Raw genomic sequence first — 27,837 nt, 5'->3', positions numbered from 1 at the left:
CATATACTTTTATTTCATAATCATGTGTCAATTGTTTTATATTTCATCCAGTTTTTGCAAAAGTATAGTCAAAACAATACAATAAGGTAAATTCTGAATTAGCAAGCATATTCTACATTAAATCACTACTATGAAGGTGAGTTTAACTGCTAAAGCTATTAGTTTTTAAAAGATAAACAATGCTTTGCACGTTTTCAAAGAATATCATTAATAAACATAACTATTTTTTTTAGAAGAGAGCGAGAAAAAAGGCTAAAAAAATATGATCATAACTGATGCTTTGTTAGGTTGTAGATGGGAAGAAAGAGGGGTGGAGGCCCCAAATGTTAGGGTACTGTGTCAAAAAGTTGGGTGTTCTACAGATTATGACAAATAGAAAAGTATCACTTTTGATTCTGGTGAAGATTCTCAGTCCTCCAGGTCATGGTCAATAAAAAAAAGTAAAAAAAAAAACCCACTCTACTTTGTTTCCAAGTTTGAAGACGTTACTTCTGAATTCCTTCTGAAAAGCAGTGTAGGATACATTAACTATAATGGAAAGGTCATTCAGTTCCAGTCTATACCATTTGCATCAAGGAGAATAATCAATGTTCATCACAAATCTCAACAATTTGAAGAACAGGACATAAGATCTAATTCTGTTAATTGATTTCTGTGTTGACAATAACTCTAGATCATTATCCATCAGTTTTGAAGTATTAAATGGTATAGAATAATCCAGTTTAACATCCTTTTATATTATATTATGCATCCTTTATGTTTCTTTTATGAAACAAGTTAAGTAATTTTGTGCATTTAAATGTATTGTTTTTGTTAGTTGCTATAATTATTGGCAGAGTCTTTTCTCATTTTTTGTCATAGTTCTATTCTATTCTGTGTATTTATATAGCACCCATTCACACATGTCATCTAAAGGCACTTTAGAGAGACAGTTCAACCAGATCATACAGTCAGATCGGTTCAGTTTTTTATCTAAGGCAAAACAAGCGGATTGCATCAACCTATTGACTTGACAGCAATCCCTCACACCAAGCATGCTTGTGGCAACAGTGGAGAATAAAACTCCTTTTAACAGGAAGAAATCTCCAACAGAATCAGGCTCAGTGTGAGCGACCATCTTCAGAGACCAACTGGAGTTCAAAGAGACATATGTAGAGATACAAAAGAAGCAGAGATATAAAAGGCAACTGCCAACCAGCTCCACAGGTGGCCCCATGCAGATAAGACACAGCCAGGCAGATGAGCTCCGAGCCAGCTTCCATGTCAGAAGACGAAGAGAGCACATACAGTTAGGCACAGTCATAGAAACAGGAGTACACTGAAAAACAGGTCAAGCTCTGACATCCACAAACAAAGGTGTTGATGGCAGCAACACAGCCAATGCCTTTCTCCAGGATGGTGTCACAGCCAAACAGCAGCAGACCAGATCAAGCTACTCAGAGCAGAGAGAGCACAACGTTAAGGATTGTACTAACACATTTTGGGAGGATAGAGATAGAATGAAGCATGAAATGAATGAAGAATAAAAGATAAAGTGTGGTACCAATATCCTCCAGCAGTCTAAGCATAACTGCAGAGATAGCTCAGGATAACCTCAGCCACTCTAACTATAAGCTTTATCAAAAAGGAAAGTTTTAAGCCTACCCTTAAAAGTAGACAGGGTGTCTGCCTCAGGGACTAAAACTGGTAGTTGGTTTTACAGGAAAGGACTCTGACTCTGATTATTTTCCTATATTTTAATCATGTAAGGCACCTTGCATTGTGCTATACAAATAAATTTGCCTTGCCTTGCCTTGATAACTAAAAGATGTGCCTCCCTTTATAGTTCCTATAAAATGTTCAAATCTTTCTAAGAGAATATTATGATTGACTGTATCAAATAGAACACTGAGATATAACAAGACAAGAACAGATAAGTCCATTATCTGAGGCCATGAGAATATCATTAGTGAGTTTCACCAGTGCCTGTTTCAGTGCTATGATGAGCTCTAAAACTAGTTTGAAACTCTTGAAAAAGTTAATTATGGTGTAATTGGTAACACCCTTGTTTGGCAACAATTTTCTCTAGTATTTTACATAAGAAAGGGAGACTAGATATAGATATATGTAGGACTATAATTGAACAAGTCATCTTGGTCAAGAGACAATTTAATTACAGCTAACTTAAAAGCCCGAGGTACATATCCCTGTATCAGGGATAGGTTAATCACATCGAAAATGGAGGAGGAAATCTGAGGGAAAATTTCCTTCAATAACATGGTTGGAACTGGATCTAACATAAAAGTTTAAGGCTTAGATGTAGATAGAAGTTTTTCTAGCTCTGTAAGTTCAACTGAATCAAAGCAGTCTAATCATGATTCAGGTTCTATAGTTACCTCAGATGCTGCCTCAACTTCCAGAGATAAACCAATCATATTTAGAGGGTTGACAACTATCTTATTTCTAATAGAATCAAACCCATTTTTAAAGAATCCCATGAAATCACTACTGCTAAGAGCAGGTGGAATGGATGGTTCAACAGACCTATGGCTCTGGATGAGTTTGGCAACTGTATTTAAAATATATCTGATATTATTCTATTCTCTTCTATTAATGACAATAAATAACCTCCTCTTGCTTCCTATTCTATTCTATTCTATTCTATTCTATTCTATTCTATTCTATTCTATTCTATTCTATTCTATTCTATTCTATTCTATTCTGACATGTCAATTATAACAATGGTGTATATTTCATGCCCACCAGGGAGCAGCACAAACCAACCCACTCTTGACCTTCCATCTATTTTTATCAGGGCCCAGCAGGTGTCAGGTTCCAGAGGCTATTTCTTCTCCCTTCAGCCCACCAGCCTCGCCATGTTGTCAGGGTAAACCTGTTGCCCCGCTTTCACTTCTTACGACAGATCTTAACTTTAATAACTTAAATAGATCTTAAATTTAATAGTAGCGGTGTCAGCTGTTAAATTACCACCATGTCGAGTGTTTCTTACCACATCTCCAGCTTGTTGGAGAAAATGACATCAACTGACAAAGATTTCAGGTAAAGTAAGAGTTAGTCAGAAGTTCTGGAAGTGACATGATGACCCATTTAGTCTGTCTGATGTCATGTGAATGCCATTTTGTCAAAATGTTGACATGTTTGCACTACTCCCAAAGTAAAACCTGCTTGTTTTTATATTTTTTCCTGGATCTATTGTGTATATAAACTGCTCATACAGTCTCTCTTATTCAGCAAATCATGTGATGCTGTCAATCAGCTAAATCAGAGGAAAAAAAGTCAAGTTCTTCAGCAGTATATATATTTAAAAAAAGCTAAATGAAGTACAAGACTATTCTGAATATTTATACACCACAAAGAACCTATCCCTTGGCTATTCTTGGCAAACTGGAAGTTTTTTTTTGTTTTTCCCCATTTTACTTTTTTTAATGTATTGATAGCAGTTTTATATTGAATCAAATATTGATACCCTTTTGTCTTAAACGTATTTACTTAAAATTCATGTGCGGTTCTAGACAGGGGCCAGGATCAGTTCTACAGGGGCCAGCAGGGGAACTGGCCCCAGCTGGCCCCTGTAGAACTGGTCCTTATTCTGACATTAGGATCAACATGTAATACCAACTTTTTCTTGGTAGCAGTTGTTATAGGATAACAATGCGGCTTAAATGTTTTAATATTAATTCATTGAAAAAAAAGGAACAATACCTGTGAAATACTATGTGCTTCTTTTAACTGCACAGAATAGCACTCAAAAATATAAATGAAAAGTGTAGAGACAGTGGCTGTTTTTCATACCTTTAATGATGTAAGTGGGATCAGACTGGTTTTAAGTCTCGGCTGATCACTGATCTCCAAAATAAAGGAAACCTGGGCCAATAAATTGGTGCACCCCTACTTTCCATCTGCAATACTGGGATATCCAGACCCACAACTGGCTTTTTAGTTCCAATTCTCACTTAATACACATTGATCTGTGGCCCTGTTTTTTTGCAACTTGCTTTTTTTCTGTGCCCCTTTGAAACACCACTGACTCCAATCCGGCCCCATTAGCAAATTTGACCTGGAACTGCCACTGTTTAGATTATTTCAATAGATTGTTGTTAGTCCCAAATTGTATATGATTTTCTTATGCATTTGTATGCAGATTATTTACCCCTTTTTTTTCTTAGACTGATTCTTAATTTTAAATATGTGAAGCTTGCCTGGAAAGATGATAACTACATTACTCCCACTGCCATTGTGTCAGTATACTGCTTTACATTAGGACTATCACAATCTATTTTATTTAAACTCAAAAAAGTTATTTTTTTTTTTTTTAAACAACTCTAGTTTGTCAATCTGATCTTTTGGATATCCCTATTTGCATGACAAATGTCCTGACTAAGTAAGGTTTGTGATGCTTATCTTTATTTTGTTAATCCGTTCCATGCGCTATCATGAACTCAGAGCAACTATCCTCTTCATTTTTAATAAAATGCATTCTCTTTAAATAAACAAGGTCTTACCTTGTTTATTTATGCATTATTCTTGTCACATAATGACAAGAATTAGGTCATGTTTGTACCCTTCAAAAAAATAACATGTCAGAAATTTTTGGGATACTTAACATAATTTGTCTTTCTCTGGTGATAGATTGAGGTGTTTCACTGAGGTTTATCATACCAAACTAATAACTGCGTCCAGCATAGGCCAGTTAGAACAAGAGCAGAACAAATAGCTTAAACTGACAACCAAGAAAACGACGTATGCTCTAACAAGCAAATGATCAAACTGTGTGGGAAAATAACATCAGTCATGTTTGTTTTCTTTCTTCCTGTTTACTGATTTAATCCCTGTCTTTTTACTTATTATTGTCCTGTTCATTTTGAATGCCTGTTTGTTTCTGCATTGCATTGGTGTGAGTCCAGATTTATGGCCACAAATGACCTGATGCTGGAACTGCAGAAAGACAGCATTAAACTGGACGAGGACAGTGAGAGAAAAGTGGTCAACATGCTGCTCAGACTGCTGGAGGACAAGAATGGAGAGGTGCAGAACCTGGCAGTAAAATGGTAAAACTTACCACAGACATAGTGTATACTGACATATTGACACATCTAGACATATCTGCAATGTGTCTAGATGCAGTGAAATTATACAATTTACCAAATTTATCTGGGATGAACTTGAACCAGTGTTTTCCTAGATCAGCTATAAGGAATTTGTCTACTATTTATACATTTACAAAGAATGTCTGACCTATTTTAACTTTTTTGTTTTTATTTAAGAAGCATTTTTATTAACTTTAAATTATCAGCAGTTAAGTGTATATTGATTTTTATTTTATTTAATTTTGATAGAGCAGTTAAGACACAGAGTGTTTTGTCTGCATCATAAAGAAACCTTTCTTAAAGGCTTTTGTTGAAGTAAAATACTGTTGATTTTCAGTCTGGCCCCTCTGGTGAGTAAAGTGAAGGAGCCTCAGGTGGAGGCGATGGTGGACATACTGTGTGCCAACATGATGTCAGACAAGGAGCAGCTGAGAGACATTTCCAGCATGGGACTGAAGGCTGTGATTGCTGAGCTGCCGCTGTCTGCCTCAGGTGAACACTGGTTCGGGATTTTTCCTTTCTTCTTTAAGCCAAAATAGTCAATTATCCGGTTTCTGTCTGATATTACCCAGGCAGCTCCAACACAATAGAGATGATCAATAAACAGTGTGTTTTCATCAAATAGCGGAGAAAGTGGAACCTATATCGATGATCACCCCACAGGACTGAGATTTGTGTTTTGAATAAAGAAGCAGCTCTTCCCTTCAGCTATATCTCTGTATATTTTTGTGTTAATATTGGTGGACAGGTGTGAATCTCACAGCCAGTGTGTGTAAGAAGATTACTTCCCAGCTGATTGGTGCCATGGGGAAGCAAGAAGACGTGTCGGTTCAATTGGAGGCTCTGGACATCCTTTCTGACATGTTGGGAAGGTAAAAAAATGTTTTCTTTTTAATATAACATGAGAAAAAGTGACATGATATAGGCATGCATTATAAAGTATCATCTTTTATATTTAGCTGTCTGAATGGTAAACATTAAAGTTTGTAAAACCCTGCTGAAGCCGAAGTGTCATCAAGCAGTAGGCCGTGTGTGTACTGTATGTATGTGGGGCTGTTGAACTCTTCTCCTATGGAGGTCAGCGCCTTATTAGCTCCACACCTGTAAAGCACTTTGTCTCCATCTTAGACATGTTTGATGCTATCAGGTCAACAGAATACAAGAGAGACAGAAGCAAAACAGCAGATAAACTGAAGCATTTAAAGTATTTGTTTTGTATTTGAAGAATTTTGTTTTTCCCCCTGAAGGCTGGGCGGTGCTCTAGTTGGGTTTCACAGCTCTCTGCTCTCCAGCCTGCTGCCTCAGGTAACAAACTCATGGTAAACAGATGGAAAATATGGAGACTTCTTCAAAAACTATTTGAACCTCTAAACCGTTTCATTTTTGGTCACTTTGTAACCACAGATTTAGCAGTGTATGTAATAGACTGAGATAAAGTAGCGTGTAATTAGGAGGGGGAAATATTTTGACTGGTAAAGAGTAAAGGAGGAAAACATCCTTTTCCATCTTCATCTTCTCTAATATGTGTTGGAGTAAACAACTCTGTGGAATTAACAAATATTTAATAACATGTATGGAGTAAAGTTACTTAACGAGGCACTGCACTTTTTCACATTGGTTTATTGCTGCTTTGATTTAAACAAGCAAAGCTAAAATGTCTGAAATACAAGTATGAGTGAAGACAATCATAAGAATCAAATATTGAATTGCTAAAATGCTGTGTTGTAGACCATTTGGGAAATTAACAGAGTCCAAAAAAAAAAATTTAAATTCAACTTTATATCAGTCTATCTTACCCATAATCACTGTGCTCATCTTCCTGCTCCAGCTCACCAGCTCCAGAATGGCAGTCAGGAAGCGCTCCATCTTGGCCCTCGGCCACTTAGTGCCCTGCTGTAGTCCCACTCTCTTCTCTCAGCTGACTGACCACCTGTTAAAAGAACTGGCAAAGAACCAGCAGACATCCCAGACGAGGACGTACATCCAGTGCTTAGCAACCGTTAGTCGGCAGGGAGGCCATCGAGTTGGTGAGATTTTTCACTTTACTCAGGATGCATTCATTGTCAAATAGATATTATACCGTTAGGTTAGAACAAGAATTTTCCTCCTACTGATATCTCAAAGAAATAATTGTCCTATTTGAAATCCCAGATCAATACTTCTTAAAGCAAAACTTTTTTTTAGTTTAAATGATCAATTTGTCCTTTTTGATCAAGGTTTGTCTCATTGCTTTGCCTCTCAGTACTATCTTATTCTAAGTAACTTGCACACTTATTTATTTTCATTTTCGTAGGATAAACCAATCAAGCTTTAGAGGATAAACTTCTTTGACTTTTTTGATATTGATAAGACTATCTTGTCTAGAAAGTGGCTGCAAAAAGCAGCCAATGACATTATGTCATCCGGGGAATCTAAAATACATTTATTACACAGATATAACACACAGAAAGTAGAAATCAATTATATGTAGCTTTGAGGGTTTTTTCTCTATATGATAAGAATAGTGCCAAACTTTAAAAAGTTTAGTACATGTTTATGTGACGTTCTTGAAATGTTTTATTGCAAACAGGTTTGTGTTTTTCCTAATAAACACAATGCAGAGGGTGTAACTGTTTAAATCGAAGCAATACTGTGTCATAGTTCATTGTAACTGTAGATTTCCTTCCTGTTTATTTGTAGGAGAGCATTTAGAGAAAGTGATCCCCATGGTGGTGAAGTTCACCAGTGTGGAGGACGATGAGCTGAGGGAGTATTGTTTCCAGGCCTTTGAAGCTTTTATACGGAGGTACAAACAAACAAACAAACACCTTGCTTCCTTTCGTTCAGGGAAATTGGATTTCCCTCATTTCCTCTCCATCCATTGTTACTGCTAACCTGACCTTGACCACAGAGGTCGTTCATTATCTGGGGAAGTCAGGTGATGGTCATCACAAACAGCATAAGTTTCATTCAAAGTCACAAACAAACAAACTGGCTCATAATGTGAAACATTTATTTTATTTACAGCTACACTTCTCATTGCAGCACAGGTTGTCAAAGTAACCTGATCACCAGTTTAGAATAAGAAGCATTCTTTGGCTCTGATCACAAAAGGCTGTTTGTTGGATCAGGTTTTTAGGTGTTTGTTGTTTAAACAACAAATCAATCACTTGAATGTAATCACACATTTATCTTTTTGTATTTACACAGAACAGTTTGAGTTTGTGTTTTTTTTAATGCTTCATTTTTCATCACAGTCTGTAAACATTTTATAGGACTAAATCCTTCAGGCGTTAGTGCATTCTTCTCATTTGGTAAACATTTATTATTTGCTTAAATGCATCTGAGGACAAACCATTGACAATAATCCACTGAATATTAATCATGTCTCTCATCCATAAGCCAGATCATCAGCCATTAGAAAAATCAGTATTACGAAAGCTTTGCAAATGGGAAGTTTTTGTTCACATTGTAATGTTTCAATGTTAAATGTCTCAGGCTGTCTTAGATTTATTTCAATATATAACATGGTCCTAATGGTGTTTTTTGATCTAAACACTTTCACACAAAAAGTAAATCTTTCACTCTTTTCAAATTCCGTTTTGAGGCTAAATGTTTGAAGTTTAACAGATGGCATTAATACACGGCACTACTGGAGGATAGAAGAGCTTCATAAAATTTTCCTAGATTGTTTTTCTCATTTTGTCTCTTATAATTAAAATGTGTGTATGATTAAATCTACAGACCTCTCTTATCTGTCATAGTAGGAGAACTTGAACAATCTGTGTCTGACCAAATGCTGTTTTGCCCCTACTAAAAAGCTGCAGGTCTATTGGGAAATAAATTTTACAAGAGGCTGGGATTTCTGTCATTTCTTTCTTTGAACATTAGCTCAAGGGTATTTAGAACAGATGGGGAACATCAAGAATTACGTCACAAAAATATCTGCCTGACTTGGTGTGTTTCTGGATGCCATGTTGGTTTTTTTTCCCAACGAACCTGTGAACCTGTGTTCCAGTCTTTTGCAGCTCTGAACCATTTTTCTTCCAGAGAAGCTATTTATTTCTATACTTTTACAACTATATTCAGCTTTTAAGTCTTGGCTGAAGAAATGCATGTCCAAAGCATGATGCTGCCACCACCATCTTTCACTGATGTGACTTTTAACATTTCAGCCTAAACATTTATTTTGGTTCCATTTGACCAGAGCTCCTGTATCCATATGTCTACTGCAGCCCCCACATTGCTTAAACAACTGATAAGTACTCTTTATAGCTTTCCTTTTCCAAGGACTATCATCTGGCTATTTAGATTCCTAGATTCAATGAATGACATTTATCCTCTCAAAAGATGCTCCCGTCTGAGCTGTGGATCTCTGCAGCTCTGCACATTTGTCATGGGACCTCTTTGCTGCTTCTCTTGAATAATGCTGTTCTGGTAATAAAGTCTATGACAGATTTCCATATCTTGATAGGTATCAGTTTGGGTGGAGGCTTTGAGGACCCAAATGCAAAGATGAGTAGGTAGACATGAGTTTTGCTTATTTAACTAATGACTAGTAGGCAACCGAGGCAAAAATCCAGAAAAATACAAAAATAATGAAAACCAAACAATAAACGTCAGGGAACATACACGTGAGGAGCAAGAGACGAGGAAGTAACAAAAAAAAAAAAAAAAAAAAAAGTATATTTATATACATATACATATATATATATATATATATATATATATATATATATATATATATATATATATATATATATATATATATATATTTTAAGTGAAAGTACCTGGTGCTTGCATCCAGGTACTTTCACTTCACTTCCATACAGAAAGCCCATATTCTTATCTTCAGCTACCACAGTATTCATGTCAGATTAAATAATACTACTTATACTTCAGCAATAGTATCAAGTTGTTACTTTACTGTATCTCTTATACTATATCCGTTGGTTGTGCTGTTCTTTTTACATCTAATGGTAATGATGCAGACTGAAGATGTTTTATTGTTATCTCCCTTTTATCTTCTCTTTCTTTCATCTTTTCTCCTTTTTTCTCTTCTTCCTAACCTGTTCTACTTACATTGCAGTGTCCGTATAATTGGTAATAGTCACTGCATGAATTATACTAAAACTTTTTATATGCATAAATCAAGGAGAACACTCTGGCGATTGGTGTACTGCTACACTTGTGAAAGCAAAATCTGTTGGGCTCTTTTTGGCATCAAGACAATTATTCTTATTACCACATTGCCAGACAGGACACTGTAAAAAGAAAAAAAAAATACCAAACAGACAGAAAATAACTATGGAGAGCAGAACCCTGACAGTTGGTGTGCAGTTATCCTCTGCACTTTCCAGTTTTTTTTTAGGGGTTTTTTGTCCATGAGCTCACTGTTGATTTAAAACCTAACCCTGCTGTAAATTTCTCCACCAGTTTCTCCCTGACATGTATGGAGAATTGTTTATTCTTCATGATGCCGTTTGTTCACTGATGTTCTCTAACAAACCTTTGAAGTCTTTCAGAACAGATTTATTTACACTGGGATTAAATTACATAGAGGTGGCTTTTTGTTTACACTGTAGATGACTTCTGGTAGCAATTGGGTAGGTGTTAGGAGGATGTTTAGAAATGCATGATACACTATTCAGATTTATATTTGTTTCAGAAACCATACCATATTTACTTTCTTCTACTTGAGTTTAAGTGGTACAAATACTATTTAATGTCCTTTATTGGGTCGATAAGTTAAAACATGTTCTGTTTCCTTTTTCATTACTAAATACGTCTGAGATATCCATCTATCTTCCTTTAAATATTTATGCCATGAAAAGAGACCAATCTTTTTGAAATCTAAATAAAATATAAAATAGATCCATAAAAAAGTGATCTAGGAGCAAATATCACATTTCCATGGCTCTATGTGTAACTGGTCAAAGAGTTTGATGCATTAAGTCAAATATGTCCACATTGCAATTACTAAATGAATACAAAGATCCTTGCCATAATATTTATCAAGGGATTTAACTGTTTTATACTGAAATTGTGTCATTATCTTTTTAACAGGTGTCCAAAGGAAATGTCACCTCATGTTGCCACAGTGACCAAACTCTGTCTGAAGTTCATGACCTATGACCCTAACTACAACTATGATGATAGCGAGGAAGATGAGGACAGCATGGACATAGAGGACAGAGCTGATGAAGGTCTGTGGCTCTGATCTGCTGTTTTCTTTACGTAGAACTTGGGGATAAAAAGAAAATAAATCAGTTTTTTTACTTTTTAATGCTGTAAATTCAGCTTTTTTTTTTCACTGTTGTTGTCAAAATAGTACAAAAAAGTTCTCACTGCTCCTCTCAAAGTAGAGAAATGTCTGTTTCTGTTTGAAGTTCTCATGACAAAAACTCTGAATTACATTTCTCAGTTTAGCCAGCTTATAATTATCATATTGATTTAAGAATTTCATAAACATTAAAGGTAATTTATAAAGGCATCCTAAACCATTTCAGAATCAGATGATGAGTACAGTGATGATGATGACATGAGCTGGAAGGTTCGCCGCTCCGCCATCAAGTGTCTAGAGGCCCTGATCAGCACACGCAGAGACCTCCTGCTCTCCTTCTACTCCTCCATCTGCCCAGCTTTGCTGGCCCGATTCAAGGAGCGTGAGGAGAATGTGAGGGCTGACGTCTTTGCTGCTTTTTCCACCCTCTTGAGGCAAACGCGTGGTGGTTCAGGTCATCACGGCGTCATCACCGCTTGTTTGGAGCCAGGGACGGCCCGGGAGGAAGAACCAGCGGTTGCTTTGCTGAAGAAACAGGTGCCCTTAAGTGTAAAGTAAAAATATATTGTATAGCATTTTTTTTAGGAATCCAAATAATTAATGATAGCATCAATGAGTTTACTTTTGTTTTAAGCCTTTCTACTCACCTTTACCAGGGATGCAAGTTAACTCTTTGTATCAAAAGCAAATGATTCAAATATTTTTTGCCAACCTTATGAAATAGCAAAATTTTTAAGCTTCCAGGCAGGAAAGGAAACTTGCATCTAGCAACTAGAATCCAGTTGTTTGGTATTCATTTTTATGTGTCTATCTGTGTTCAGATTCCAGGGATTGTGAAGTCTCTCCATAAACAGCTGAAGGAAAAGAGCCTTAAATCTCGACAGGGCTGCTTCTGTCTTCTCACGGAGCTCGCTCACACGGCTCCTGGATCCCTGGAAGATCACATACCCGCCCTTTTACCTGGTACACATGCACAGGGATATCTACAAAATACCCTTATTTCTGTAGCAGACATCAACGTATCCTCAGGAAGTTAAAGCTTTCTTCTGCTTGTCTCTACTTTTCAAACTGACATAATCTCTGTCCTTCTCTTTAGCTTTAATTATCTCTTCTTCACTTGTATTTCTTTTCCTTCATCTCTTTCCTTCTCTCCATCCTTTCCTCCAGGTGTTGTTTTTTCTCTGACAGACAAGTCCACCTCTTCCACCATGAGGATCGATGCTCTCTCTTTCCTCCACATTCTCCTCATCTCTCACCCTCCTCAAGCTTTTCAGCCACACATGCAGGTTCTTCACACCTCCTTTAATATGCCCTGTTGACTTTAAAGCAGTATATAGAATATTGCTTTTTTGTGGGGGGTGATGAATTTATATCAGAACTATTTCAAAACATGTTTAAAACATGATTTTAATCATGCTTGAAATCCCACCATAAAGTGTCTGTTGGTTAATTTTACACTGTTGCAGTAAAATGATAAGTTCTCTAACAGAGAAGATATTTTCCAGTCATATGAAGGTTTTCATGCTTATCTACTCTATCGCTCCTACAGGTCCTGCTACCTGCAGTTTTAACATGTGTTGAGGACACTTTCTATAAGATCACCTCAGAGGCTTTGCTGGTCACTCAGCAGCTTGTCAAAGTGATGAGGCCGCAGGGACAGGAGGCAAAGTCTGGAGGATTTGACCCTAAACCTTTCATCAAGGAGGTACCTTTCATTTTTTTATCTTTTTTTATTAAAGGTATAGTGAAGGGTGTTCTTTTTATGGGGGGATAATTAAAATAAGTGGTCCTCCTAATTGTCATTCATTCTGGTGATATGTTTATGTAAGGCCATACTATGTGCTTGTCTCCATTTTCCCTTACCTGTGGTGAGTCTGACATAGTCGAATAATTGCAAATCTACTTTTGGAAAGTAAGGTTGTATGAGCTATGCAAACAGCAACTTTTAAACAGAGCATGCATGAGGAGAAATAGGCTTGTGCATGCTCTTTCGCTCGTTTAATAGGCGTTCCCTCTCAGAAGCGGATACAGGGTTGGGCATGTGCAGCTTTTTTTAAACAGTGGAGAGGGTGGTTCTTTTAAAAAATTTATTAAAATAATCCACTATACCTTTAAGCTTTTTAAATGATTGCCCCCTTGGGCTTTTATTTTTGTAGCACTAGAGAAACAGTTTGAGTTTACAAGAAAGCTGTAAAACAAAAAAAGTGGGACTTTAAAAAATATGTTTTTGATACAGCTCTCGATATATATTAGCAAGCAGCTTTTTACAGAAATCTCCACTGCTTCTGTGTTTTCCCTCAATTTATTGGATTCTAATGTATCTAGTCATACTAAGCTGGGAAGGCCTTTTATTTGTGTTTAGGAGAAAATAGGGTCCTGCTTCCTTCACGTATCATATATATTGGGTTTTTTCCATGCAGGCTTTTTTTTTGCCATTTTAGAGATTGTTTGCCTTTAGTGAATAAGCCTGTTGTTGTTTACATTGTTTTGTTCCAATTTATTTTTTTCTCCCTGTTTTTGCTCTTTCATTTATTTGTCTTGGATCAGCTGTTGTTTGGCTCCACACGCGTTTTATTTTGTCACCTGTTCTTCATTAAAATCTTCCTTCCTGCAGGTGTTTTCAGTTACAATGAAGAGGCTCAAAGCAACAGACATCGACCAGGAAGTGAAGGAGAGAGCTATTTCCTGTATGGGTCACATGGTGTGCCATCTTGGTGACCACTTGGGGTCTGAGCTGCAGGGAGTCTTGCTGATCTTTTTGGACAGGTTAAAAAATGAGATAACAAGACTGACAGCTGTTAAGACCCTCACTCTCATCACTGCATCTCCATTAAAGGTTTATTAGAAGACTTTTAAAATAAAGTTTTCACAATTAAAACCTTAAATAAAAATAATTAAACCCCTTTTTTCCTCAGATTGACCTGACATCCATTCTGTTGGAAGCTCTGTCCGTGTTGGGGTCTTTCTTGCGGAAGAACCAGCGTGCTCTTAAACTAAGCACATTGGCGTGTCTCATGGCTCTGGTCAGCAATCACGCTGCCAGCATCAAGCCAGCAGCTCTGGACCCTGTGCTGAGTGAGATCCCCCCTCTGGTGGATGAGAGCGACATGCATATTTCACAGGTATTCACACTCTGATGTGCTTATAAAAAGGAAAATTGGAATGATTTACTGTAAATAATTTTTTTTAAACAGACAAATAAAAGGTTGTAGAAACAGTAGTAATATAATGAGATAAACTCTCTTTATTGTCACTGCTACCCAGGCTGCCGCAGCAGCAGAATTTTCATTGATTTCCCAGTTGTATCTTTTAATTTTTTGTGATTTCACATCAAACAACATTTTAACCACCTGGATAATAGTTTGAGGACTTCAACCAACCTTTAAGGTATACTATTCTTAGTAGCAGATATTGCACCAAAAAAAAAAACCTTCTAAATACTTTAAACATTTCAAATATTAACCATCATAGACCTGGAACACCTCGGAATAAGCTTAATGTTAAAATTCAAATTGCCTTTCTTTTCCAACTCACACTTGGGAGACAAAGTGTTCAAACAATGCCTAAAATATTGATATGGAACGTATAAAATTTTGCATGATAAAAATAAAAAAGGTTAATTTCATTTTTCATGATTGGACACTCAACTCCTCATCCTGAAAAAAGAAAGAAGAACATTCTGGAAATGTTCTAAAAAAGAAAAACTGAGATGTCACGTGGTCATAAGTATTCAGACCCTTTGCCCAGTATTGAGTAGAAGCATCCTTTTTTTTAGTACTGCCATTAGAATTGTTTTTTTTTTCTTTAAAAAAGAAAAAAAAAACTAAATGACACCACTCTAATAGTAAAGCCACCTTTTTTCAGCCTTGTGTGTCATTTAGTTCCAACATGTATTGCGTTGCTTCCATGACAATAACAAGTTGTATTGGGCAGCTGATGGGCAGTGGCCTGTTGTCTTCATACACTCTGCCTGGAAATAAAGCCTGAAACTTAAATATTGGTCTCAACAGCCAAACTCTAAGCAGAGCTTCTGGAGTCTGAGGAGAGGTTTCTGTTGGGCTACTCTGCCAAAAAGCCTCTGATGGATGGTTATCTGGGAAGAAGATAGTTCAGCAGATAGAAGTATTTTACTTGTTTTTTTTAAGATATCATGTTGTGTGCACAACCAGGTTGTGTTTATATAATTTACAATATATTTTTAATGACTGCCTCATGGTGAAGATGGAGAGGTGCAGGTTGGTTTCCTTTTTGATTAAATGTTCCATTCACTAGAAACTGTCTCCTGCCTGTTCAGGTGTCCATTACCTTGCTGACTTGTATGGCCAAAGCCTGTCCCTCCTCTCTGGCAAAGATCAGCTCCTCTGTTCTGCCGGGAGTCTTCAAGCTCATCCACTCTCCAATGCTGCAGGGCGGTGCACTTCTGGCTATACTGGATTTCCTTCAGGCCCTGGTGTCGAGTAAGGCTACTAATCTGGGCTACAGGTAGGATGGAGTCCAAACTGTCCTAGCATCTAAATGTTTCTGTATTCGGGGAACTGCAGATAGGTTTGGAAAGTCGTTCAAGAGCAATAACTGCTAGTAGTTTGTTACTACAAATTCTTTTGACCCTTGAATGTTTAGAATTGCAGATAATAATCTCGTAGTTTTGGGGCTGATGTTGCAATTAGCGATATATTTCAGCCAGCTCCATAAAATTACAATCATGCTAAAATGTTTGTCCCCCAGGCTGGTAAACAGCTGTTATTTCATCAGAGCACAAGAAAACCTTCCAATTACAATGTCAAAATCCCCTAAGCTGATTAGAAACTATTACAGTATATATATTACAGAAAATAAAAACAGTGAAACTCAATCAAAGCTCCCCTCACGTCACTAGTCCAGACGAAATTGTGTCTCCAGTGTGTGGATCGCACTCTTGAGTCACAACTGAGTCAGAGCAGCTTTGTTGTTTTGAGGAATCAATAATGATGTGATTAGTGTTTTCCAGGGGAACTCCGCAAATTCTGCTGATAAAGATAGCTTCACTAATCACAGGCAGTAATACTCAGGCTGGTAAAACTGATGTGTAATGCCTTCTGTGACTCTGCAGGAACTTTGTCAAAATGAAGGCTGTCCCAGGCTGACGCATGGAGAACATTAACCGGTGCCAAAACTGATAAATGACCTGACTGTAAAATATCCTAACCTTAAACCTGCCACAGTTGTTGGCTTCATATGGTGGCGAGGAACCTGATCTGCCCGTTGGAGAGTTCCAGCGTCTTTCAGGGGACATTTTCTGTGACATGAGGATGGCATGTCAGATGTCATCAGAGGCTCTGTTATTACAGGACAGCAACAGTTTCTGTTTGGGCAACACAAAAATGTGGAACTTATTTCCTCAAAGTGACATAGAAAGTATAGATTAAAAAAAGTCTCTCATGTGTACTGAAAAAAAATAAGAAATCCTGAAAAGGGCCAAGTTGAGAAATTCAGCTTTCCATACATGTATTAAAGCCATCCTTCTACTTAAAGACTTAAGCCATAATGAAAAGAAAGTCATGAAAAACCACTTGCAAGCTTAAAATGATTCGGTCTATACCTGGTTCTATACTCAAAACAAAAGAAAAATTTACACATGATTATTGTTTATTACACAAAAAATGAGGGACAATTAAAAAAAACTATGTCAATTATAGGTTGTATTTTGAATCCAGTCTACCCCATGATAATAAAAAAAGGTATATACATCCATCTTTACAGTGAGGAAAATATATAAATAAGTATTTGAACAAACTGCTATTTTGCAAGTTCTTCCAATTAGAAATCACGGAGGGGTCTGACATTCTTATTGTAGGAGCATGTCTCCCACTGTGGGAGACATAATTTAAAGTAAAATCCAGACATCACAGTATATATATATTTGTTATATTTATTTGTATGATACAGTTGCAAATAAGTATTTTAACACCTGCCTATCAGCTAGAATTCTAAAGACCTGTTAGTCTGCCTTCAAAAAGTCCACCTCTACTTCATTTATTATCCTAAATTAGATACACCTGTTTGAGGTCGTTAGCTGCATATGGACACCTGTCCACCCCATAAACAATCAGTAACAATCCAACTACTGACATGGCCAAGACCAAAGAGCTGTCCAAAGACACTAAAGATACAATTGTACACCTCCACAAGGCTGGAAAGGGCTATCGGGATATTGCCAAGCAGCTTGATGAAAAAAGGTCTGCTTTGAAATGAAGAGAGCTGGGACCACCGTTTCCGAAAGTTACTGTTGGTAATACACTGAGACGTCATGGTTTCAAATTATGCATAGCACGGGAGGTTCCCCTGCTTAAACCAGCACATGTCAAGGCATGTCTTAAGTTTGCCAATGACCAAGGAGTCATGGGAGAAAGTCATGTGGTCAGATGAGACCAAAATAGAACTTTCTGGTCATACAGTAATTCCACTAACCATGTTTGTAGGTAGGAGAATAATGAGTACCATACCAAGAACACCATTCCTATTGTGAAGCACGGGGGTGGTAGCATCATGCATTGGAAGTATTTTTCTGCGGATGGGACAGGCCGACTGCACTGCATTAAGGAGAGGATAACCGGGGGCATGTACTGTATTGCTAGATTTTGGGGAACAACCTCCTTACCAGCCTAACTTCAAATGTTGAGCAGATGGAAATGTATGCATAGAGTTTCTGTTTGTGCAACAAAGAAAACGCAGCAGAATTCTTTCAAATGACATCAATCAGGATTAGAAAAAAAATACATTCCTGGATTTAGGAGCAACATGACTAAGGTTGGGTTAGAAACTTGCAATCCAGCTTTTCATGGCAAACCTTTAATGTATAATCAAGTCAATGATCAGGCTGTTCCCTGTTCTATTCCAGGGGTCTTACAGCTAGATACCTCTGCTCTATTCTGTTACAGAAATATTCTGAAATGATTCGAAGATCATGGTCATGGCGTAAAGAAAGTAGACCTACTTAGAGGCTTAAGGTCCAACGGGGAATAAAATGACAAAAAGGGGCCCAGGTTGTTCTTCCGCTAAACATCATCTTCCATCACCCCACCAAAACCATGCCTGACGATGATAGTTTAAAGGAAATATTAGTCCTGATAAGCTGTCTGCCTTCCATGAAACATGCTTGTTCACATTATGACCAAGGATCTCTGGTGCTGTCTCATCTGTTAGATGACCACTGGTCCAGATGTCTTGTACTTTGACACATCTATACAGTTTATTTATACTAGTTTTTTGTTTTTTTTTACTGTAACAGAACTGTTGAGTTTAACATTGAACTGTGAATTTCCAAATAATGTTTAATTAATTAATCTTTCCAGAATGGGCAGGCAGTAACACACTGTATCGATCTCTGTCAAAGATTTGTTTATACTTGAAATGAACACTTGAAATCAAAGCTAAATAGATAATGTATAAGACATCACTGTTTCTGTTATGTCTTAATATTTAAAACCCAAGGATTTAAAGGCATATTTTTCTTATTTATCATAACCCTGAAAATCACAAATAGATAACAAACGGTCAAGAATTTTGTCTAGTAACAAAAATCAGTTCTTATCATTTGCAATGATTTTTGATGTACGAAAAAAATACGGAGCCTAATGGGCATTTTCTGATCCCTTTTATTTCCTTTAACACCTGTATATAAAACAGACTCCTTTCCTTCTCTTTCTTCTTATTTCCACATCTTCCTCTCTAACAGTCAGTTGGTGAAGTCTCTTATGGAGCCATTTCAAAGCTCTAAGTCCTCTGCTGAGATCCTGCACAGACAGTCGTACCACTCTGTGGCTCGCTGTGTGGCTGCTCTTTCCTCTGCTTCACCAAAAGACACGGCTGGCACTGTAACAAGCCTAATACAACAGGTGTGTGACTGTTATGTGCATGCACATGCCAGCATATTTATAAAGGACCTTTCACAGATAATCCAATCAAATCTATATTTGATTTTGTACTGCACTTATTAAAAACATGTAGATATTTCACAACACAGTTTAATTGCTTTCATTACCTTAAAGCTGGTTTGTCCAGAGTCTATTGTCGAATTAATTTGCTGTTACTGTTGTGTGGAAATGTGCTTACTTCTACTTGCATGGCTGGATCTGTGCAGTAGCTGCAGCCCTCCTTTCCCTTTTGTGTGCTGACAAAACCCATTTCACACTTGTTACCTCCACATAAAATCCTGGAGGGAGAAAGTCAGTGTCTTACCTCTTAAATTTAATGCGACCAAAATAGAGTGCCTCTGCAATTTGAAAATTGTTGGGTTTTTTAAAAGTTGCGATTATATTGCCAATGCCCAGCACAACCATAAGATATGAAAAGGGTTGAGAAGGTAGGACATTTTTTTTAATGTTTATATAAAGAAAAAATACCTTTTTTCTCTTACCTCTTTTATGTATACCTTTCTCATATATCAGAGACTCTTTTCTGTTATTATGGATGTTAAGAGTATGTATCCTGAGTGTGTGCCTTATTAAAGTCTTTCTCCCTCTTCCTTCAGGTGAAGAATTCCAGCTCTCCGGAGTCGGCTCGTGTCCTGGCTCTTTTGTGTCTGGGTGAGGTGGGGAGGAACAGCAGTCTGGGAGGGAGTAAGGAGGTTCAGGGGGTCATTTTAGAGGCCCTTTCCTCAACCAATGAAGAGGTAAGACAATGAAACACTTGAGATGGTTTATAAATGTTAACGAGATCAGATGCTGGTGAAGATTCTCAGTCACCCAGGTCATAGTCATTCCAAAAAAAGTTGAAAAACAATTTTCAATTAAAAAAGGTTCCTTGATGTGAAGCGAAACATTTGGAAACAAGGTGCAGTGGATTTTTTTTTATTTGATTTACTTTTTTGGAATGAGATCAGATGAATGGAATAAACAAATATCTTGTTCTTTATTCTACGGACTAGCTATGTCACTCCATATTTTGCTTTTTGAGTGTACTACCTCATCTTTAATTAAAGGCCATTTGTCAAAACCCTTAGAAATAAACATGTTTATTTAAGCTTTTTGACAAAATGTACCTTGTACACCTCATTTTAATCCTCTTCCACAACGAGCTCACATATTCTGACAAAACACAGATATTTAGAAAAATTACCCATGAGAAGAGCTCCATCACTACTTCTCTTTTAACCCCAGCTGCAAATTGTAAGAAAAACAACATACACTGATTTCCTTCATAAATGGTGAGGCTACATCCTTTCTGTGTTTACAGATAAAGACAGCAGCCTCCTGCGCATTAGGAGGCATGGCAGTCGGCTCTTTGAATGAGTTTCTTCCCTTCATGCTGAAAGAGATCTCAGCTCAGCCAAGAAGGCAATACCTCCTGCTCCATTCCCTGAAAGAGGTCATCAGGTGGGATTTCCAAGCACCATATGCAATTAGCATCTATTATTTATTTATTTGCTTTAGTAACTTTGGACAGTTTGTCTCTTTATCATCCGAAACATAGCTACATATATATATATATATATATATATATATATATATATATATATATATATATATATATATATATATATATATATATATATATATATATATATATATATATATATATATATATATATATATATATATATATATATAGATAGATAGATAGATAGATAGATAGATAGATAGATAAACTTTATTCCGGACTCATGGTCCAATAAATACATACATAAAAATAAAATAAAAATAGTTAATGATAAAAACACAATAAAAGTACCATTATCGATTAAATAGGATCTTTAAGAAGACAGGAATACCAGTGTCTCCACAGCTTAGACTGATATCGGATTGCACTACGTGTGGTATCAGTGAGTGACAAAATAATATCGTTTTCAGATGCATTTAACCTACAAATAAACTTATACATTAACTTTCGTAGAACTGCTTGTAGGGTATTAACTCTTGCTGTGACAAACATCTTACTTGCACTGGACCATCTTGGACGTTTCAAAAGTAACCGCATAGCATCATTATAGGCCACCTGCAGCCTTTGCAGGTTGACTTTTCTATAGGTAGTCCACAGGTGAGCAGTGTACAGAGAGGTACAATATGCATTAAACAGTTCCACTTTGACTTTATCAGTACATGAACCGAATTTACGTGCAAGGGTATTAGCTTGAGCATACAACAATCTACGCTGTCTGCAAATATCTTCATCGTCTGACAGATTTTCTGTGATGATGTGCCCAAGATACTTGGTTTTATTTGTTACGCCCAGCACAGTATTTGACAGCAAAAAATCTGGAAACTCAGTAGATTTATCTTCCTTACTCCTACAGATCATGATCACACTTTTAGATGGATTGTACTTTATGTCGTGTTCCAGACCATACTCAGAGCAGATGTTTAGTAGTTGCTGTAACCCAGCAGTACTAGGGCTAAATATTACTAAATCATCTGCATACATCAGGTGATTAAGTACCGAGTCACCAGCCACACAACCAGTGTGACAAGCTCTCAACTTGTGTGACAGTTCATCCAGATACAAGTTAAAGAGAACTGGGGACAAAATCCCGCCCTGCCTCACCCCATTACTAACTTTGAATGGAGCAGAGACACATTCCCCCCATTTAATCTGCAGTGTTTGCTGAGTATACCAGTACTTCAAAATACGAACAATATACTCTGGTACTCCTTTTTGTGTCAGTTTTGTGAATAGTTTTCTGTGGTTTACCCTATCAAATGCTTTTGATGCATCCAGGAAACACATAAACACTGAAGAGTTCTGCTTATTATATTTATAAGTAATCTCTTTTAGAGCATATATACACATATCTGTGCCCAGCCTAGCCTTAAAACCAAACTGGTTATCTGTAGACTTGACAACCTCTAAAATCCTGTCCAGCAGGATTGATTCAATAATTTTTGAAACTATGCTGGCCAGCGCTATCGGACGGTAATTATCAGAATTGCCAATGTTTCCAGTTTTGTCTTTAATGACGGGTACTAACAGGACACTTAAAATAGAGTCAGGTAAAAGCCCATGAATAAAAAACGATGTGAAACAAATGGAAAGTAGAGGAGCTAGCCTTGCATTTGCATACTTTAAATGTTCAGCTGAGACTCCATCCAGCCCAGTGGCTTTATTGTTAGATAATTTGGAAATAGCTTTATGAACCTCATAAGGCAGGATTTCATCTATATGGTCAACATTGTTTGCAGTGCATGGTTCACTATGGATGCAATTAAATAATCTGCTGTAATGTTGGCGCCACAGCTCCACAATGTTAGCAGTGCCTGATATGCCATCAACCGAACATGGGAGGGATGTTTTGTAGGATGTCATACCTCTAACTTCTTTCCAGAAGCCTTGGGTATTGTTACAGAAGAGTTTTCTGGCCATTGAGTCAGACCTCATTGCTCTTTCATTTTTACCAATATAACGCACAGCATACTTATATTGGGCATTGGTATACTTTTTATGTTCAAAGACAGACCCTGATCTTGGTCTACCTGCCTCAATCCATTCCTTAGAAGCCTCTCTAGCTCTATTAAAAAATTCAACCACATGGGTATTCCAACCTGGCCTGATCTTATTTTTCTTTTTTATTTGTTTATGAAAGTGTTTAGTTGATGCAATCAAAACATTAACTATTTCATTATACACAGAACAAATGGATCTTATGTGCTCAGGATTTTTACAATTAGCATCTCTACAGCTAACTGCTTCTCTGGGCAAGTAGATATTCCTGAGTGAGTTATCTGTGCACATCGAATAAGATAGCAGATCCTCCTTTGACAGTGAGCTCCAGTCTAAGTGTAATTTGTTGCTTTCAGAGTACTTTTCTGTCATTGGTAACCACTGTAAATTTATCTGCATCCCAAATGGAATATGATCGGCAGTAGAGAATTCATACAGGATTTTCATGTCGGTCAATGAGGCATGTGCATCTGCTGTGGTTACACAGTGATCCAACCATGAGGTTGTATGCCATGCCTCACTAATATATGTAAAACTATCTGTAGGCAGCAGAACTTTCGTTGAGAGAATTAACCCACTATCCTCACAAAACTGCTTTAAATGAGTACCAAAGATAGATTTACTGTCAGTGATATCAGAGTTCATGTCACCAATAACAAACACATTAAAAAATTTGTTATCTTGTATAAAAGAGTTAATAAAAGCAAGCTTGTTAAGATACTCAGTTTCATTAGCAATGCACTCATATGGGGTGTACACATTCAGGATAACACATTCCCTGTCATGTTGTGTCAGGTGTATTGCTATGCACCAGTCCACTTCCAGTCGGATTATTTTAACACAAGGATCTAGTCTCTTATCCCATAATATTGCCACACCACCAGCAATCCGTCCTCGTATTATTCTATCCCCAATATCAACACTGGACTCCCCAGCCCCGTGGAAACGCTCATTTATAGAGTTCAGTCCTTCTAAATCCTGCTTTGTCAGAAAAGTCTCTTGTAGACACAGCACATCACATTGACTCAGAAGTTGGTCTACAACAACCCGGCGAGCTTTGTCCTCTGCACTATGGCCCAAGCGCAGGCCACGGCAGTTATATGAGAGAACTTTAAGAGCCATCTGTTCAGTTTTATTTGGCCTTGGTGCCACAAGCAAAGGAGGCCCCACTCATCTGCATCCCCGGGGGAACGGCACCACTCATACCCACAGCTCCAGCCCTCTGCGGCTCATAAAAACGCCTTACATAAGCTCCCACTGGCCAGAGATCAGGATTGTACATCTCCGCCACTTCATTACACTCAGATGAGACTTTGAAAGAGGCAAACCTGCTATTATCAGAGCTTATTTTCAGACATGTAACTTCACGACCCAGCTGGCCCTGAAGATATTCAGTTAAAGTCTGTACATCCAAGTCAGGCGAGAATTTAGAAGCAAAAACACTCACCAGTTTTGTTGTCACAGTTTTTATGTTTTTCACTGCCCCTGTGCCCACAATGGCCATACTTTTAGCATTTGTTTTCACTCCAGGTGTAGTACCGCGTAATCCCGCTTGTCGCTTTCCTCTCCTCACAACCGTGCTCCACTTTGGGGATTCCGGTGGATACGTAGTTTGACCAGAGATCTTGCTATCTCCAGGGGCAGCTTCCCCGCGCAGTACGCTCGCCCGATCCGTATCCCTTCTCCCAGCATTTGCTGCAAGCCCAACAACTGCTGGGCTTGCAGCCAATATATATATATATATATATATATATATATATATATATATATATATATATATATATATATATATATATATATATATATATATATATATATATATATATATATATATATATATATATATATATATATATATATATATATATATATATATATATATATATATATATATATATATATATATTATCAAAGGTTCTAGAAAGATAGGCAAGTTTTATCAACGTCCTTCAGTCCTAATAGAGATCCTTACGTTTTTTCTCTCTTTGTCTGCTCAGCGCATGCCCAGCCTCTAGTCTCTCACCACACGTGGAGTCAATCTGGGCTTTGCTGTTTCAGCACTGTGAGAGTCAGGAGGAGGGGACCAGGAACCTAGTGGCTGAATGCTTGGGAAAACTGACCTTGGTCAACCCTGCACAACTTCTGCCCAGACTAAAACAACATCTGAAAGCCGGTATGGTGGCAACTGAGGGGGTCCGTTCAGCATGTTGAATCTTATCTCCCCTGTAAAGTGTCACACCATTTTTTTTTTTATTATTCAAACCCTTAGATGTCTCATTGTTAAATATAAAGAGCTTAAATATTCCCAGTTAATGAACCAAAAGATAAAAGGAATCAAAATGATCTGTTTTGAATAATTTCCAATAAGACTGTGGAATATTGCTGAAAATGTTCCAAAAAAAGTAAAAAAAACAAACGAATGGACTATGTTTTCCAAGTTTGAAGACGTTTTTCTTCCCACCCAGGAGGCTTTCTCAATTCAAAATGTCTGGAGTAGTGTTGCTACCATTGATTAATTTTTTGTTTGTTTATTGAGATAATGACCAAGAGAACAAAGGCAGAATTTAATTTGCAACCCATATGCTATTAAAACATAACCTTTAATTCTACCTGTCCTACCTTGTTTAGCTTGGCTGTGAGAGGTTGAGAGGCTTAATCCTGTCTCAGCAGTGTGGTTCTGGATCAAACGTCATTGATATTTAGAACAATCTATTGGATGTATTTATTGTTGGTACTGATTAGATATCTATTGTGATTCATATTGTCATTATTTTATTAACCAAATCGCAGTGGATCTTCTTTATTCCCTGAAAACTTAAAGATCCAAACTCTTCTCAACAATCTCTGCCATTATATTTAACGGATGACAATGATGGTATTTGCTAACAACTCACAGTGAAATCTAATTTCAAAATACAGGTATTTTAATGATCATTTAAATGTAATCATAATATCTGCATTCTCTCTGCAGTCTCTGCAAGGTACAAACCGCTAATGGTTTCCTGGGTAGATAATAACCAAACCAGGGGTGCTTTATCTAACACTAGGGGAAGATAAATTAGCAGATTACTCTTAGATTAGTTTCATGAGGTAATTCTGTGGTTATGTTAGCTACGCCTCTGGGTTTTAATATCAGTTATTTCCATTAATATTTTAGCGGTTTAATATTAAACATTAATTTTTATAAAAAATATTTTTCTTGATTAATTTTGGTAAATTATATTACAAGATCTATCAAGTAATATAATATTCCTCCATCACTTTTTTTCTTACAGGTTCACCTTTGGCTCGAAGTACAGTGGTGACTGCTGTAAAGTTCACTATTGTTGACCATCCAGCTCCCATAGACTCACTGCTAAAAGACTGTATAGGTAAAACACAGCATCATGGGAAAATATTTACTTTATTTACACTTTGAGAATGATTTTTAAACTAACTTTATTGAACATGTTTTTTTACATACTGAAAGATTGTAAATTGACAGCCTTAGTTTCTGTTGATATTATTTACTGTAAATGTTTTACAGGTTGATGTTTGATTCAGAAATACTCAGACTTGTGTTACTGTGACTGTATTCCACGAGCGATGATTTACCCATCATATGTACTATAACCCTTTCCATTGCACTGCATTCACTTGTGTGGAAGCATGTTTTACAATAGTAGCCATTCAAAATTTCCCTTCTATTCTTGACTGGTCCCATACAATTTCCTTCTAAATATCAAAATGAAAATAATACATTTATTTGTATTATATTTAAATGTTTTAACAACTTCAGAATATTAGCAGTTTTTATTTTAATTGTTCTGAGTTTTAAAGCTGGGTAAGGCAACATCAGTAAGAAAACTGCCTTTTTTTTAACCACAGGTGACTTTCTTAAGACCCTGCAGGACAGTGACATCAATGTGCGGCGTGTCGCCTTGGTGATGTTTAACTCTGCTGCTCACAACAAACCGTCTCTGGTCCAAGGCCTGCTGGGAACAGTTCTGCCTCACCTTTACAAGGAAACCCAGATCAGGAAAGACCTCATTAGGGAGGTGTGTAAGCTAATGGGAAATTTTCAGAAAATAGCGATCTGTGCAGATATAAGGCTTTGCATTTGCACTGCAGGTGGAGATGGGTCCCTTCAAACACACTGTTGATGATGGTTTGGATGTGCGTAAAGCAGCATTTGAGTGTATGTACACTCTGCTGGACAGCTGTCTAGAGGGGCTGGATGTCCTGCAGTTTCTGGATCATGTGGAGGAGGGACTGAAAGATCACTATGATATCAGGGTGAGCAGGAAAAAGGCTGAATTCAGATTGTTTATCATTCTTTATAGATTGTAAGCAATCAGCACTTCAGCTGTTTGGTCTGAAATAATCCATCTTTTTTCTGTAGATGTTGACCTTCCTGATGTTAGCCAGACTGGTTTCTTTGTGTCCTGCTGCTGTTCTCCAAAGACTTGACCGTCTGGTGGAACCGCTAAAAGCCACCTGCACCACCAAAGTACAGAAATACATGCATGCCATGGAATTATTGATAATCTACAAAATCAGGACTAGTTTTAAATGGGCCTTGGTATTGTTTAGTGCATTGAAACTTAAAAATACAAAAGACTAAACAAGCAAAACAGAAAATAAATAAATAACATGCATTTTAACAATCTGCAGGTAAAGGCTGGCTCTGTAAAGCAGGAGTTTGAGAAGCAGGAGGAACTGCGGCGCTCAGCCATGCGAGCTGTCGCCGCCCTGCTGGCTGTGCCGGAGGTGGAAAAAAGTCCCAGCATGGCTGAATTCGCCAACCAGATCAGGTCCAACGCAGACATGGCGTCCATCTACCACAGTGTCCAGGGAGGGGAGGGAGGAGGCATGGGTCCCTCAGAGAGCATGGATATGAGCTAAAGGACATGAGCTAAAGGAGGTGTTGAATCAAAGGCATTTTATTTTGGGTTTTATTTTATCTTTAGTATTTAATCCCATTTTTTATCTAACATTTGATGCTTTGGTAGCACTTGAAACTACATTTCTGCCTGAATAGATTATGGTGTCAAAGTGCACTGAATAAACTTTGAAATATATTTTTCCTGAATTAAA

At 37.3% G+C, this 27,837-nt stretch overlaps 1 protein-coding gene across 1 annotated transcript; it reads left to right on the top strand.

Annotated features, from left to right (window-relative positions):
- The first annotated feature begins 2,831 nt into the window (after positions 1-2,831).
- Positions 2,832-27,837, top strand: cand2 (cullin-associated and neddylation-dissociated 2 (putative)). Its single transcript, XM_038306204.1, has 24 exons — positions 2,832-3,039; positions 4,905-5,048; positions 5,425-5,579; positions 5,836-5,959; positions 6,335-6,392; positions 6,916-7,114; positions 7,767-7,872; positions 11,133-11,272; positions 11,576-11,886; positions 12,171-12,312; positions 12,517-12,635; positions 12,899-13,054; positions 13,964-14,185; positions 14,265-14,471; positions 15,644-15,831; positions 19,064-19,223; positions 19,859-19,999; positions 20,563-20,702; positions 24,759-24,934; positions 26,037-26,132; positions 26,629-26,798; positions 26,872-27,036; positions 27,143-27,250; positions 27,415-27,837. The coding sequence occupies exons 1-24, from the start codon at positions 2,972-2,974 to the stop codon at positions 27,643-27,645; spliced, it is 3,726 nt and encodes a 1,241-aa protein (XP_038162132.1). The 5' UTR covers positions 2,832-2,971; the 3' UTR covers positions 27,646-27,837.

This window comes from Cyprinodon tularosa, unplaced genomic scaffold (assembly GCF_016077235.1).
Source record: "Cyprinodon tularosa strain WSP-4 unplaced genomic scaffold, ASM1607723v1 ctg575, whole genome shotgun sequence".
NCBI lineage: Eukaryota > Metazoa > Chordata > Actinopteri > Cyprinodontiformes > Cyprinodontidae > Cyprinodon > Cyprinodon tularosa.
Note: the sequence above shows the minus strand (reverse complement) of the source record. Positions and strands in the feature narration are given on the sequence as shown.

Excerpts from the sequence above, each read along its gene's own strand:
- cand2 (XM_038306204.1), top strand. The coding sequence starts at position 2,972 with ATGTCGAGTGTTTCTTACCACATCTCCAGCTTGTTGGAGAAAATGACA. Across the intron at positions 11,887-12,170 it reads TTGCTTTGCTGAAGAAACAG|ATTCCAGGGATTGTGAAGTC; the intron begins GTGCCCTTAAGT and ends ATCTGTGTTCAG. Across the intron at positions 20,703-24,758 it reads TCCCTGAAAGAGGTCATCAG|CGCATGCCCAGCCTCTAGTC; the intron begins GTGGGATTTCCA and ends TTGTCTGCTCAG.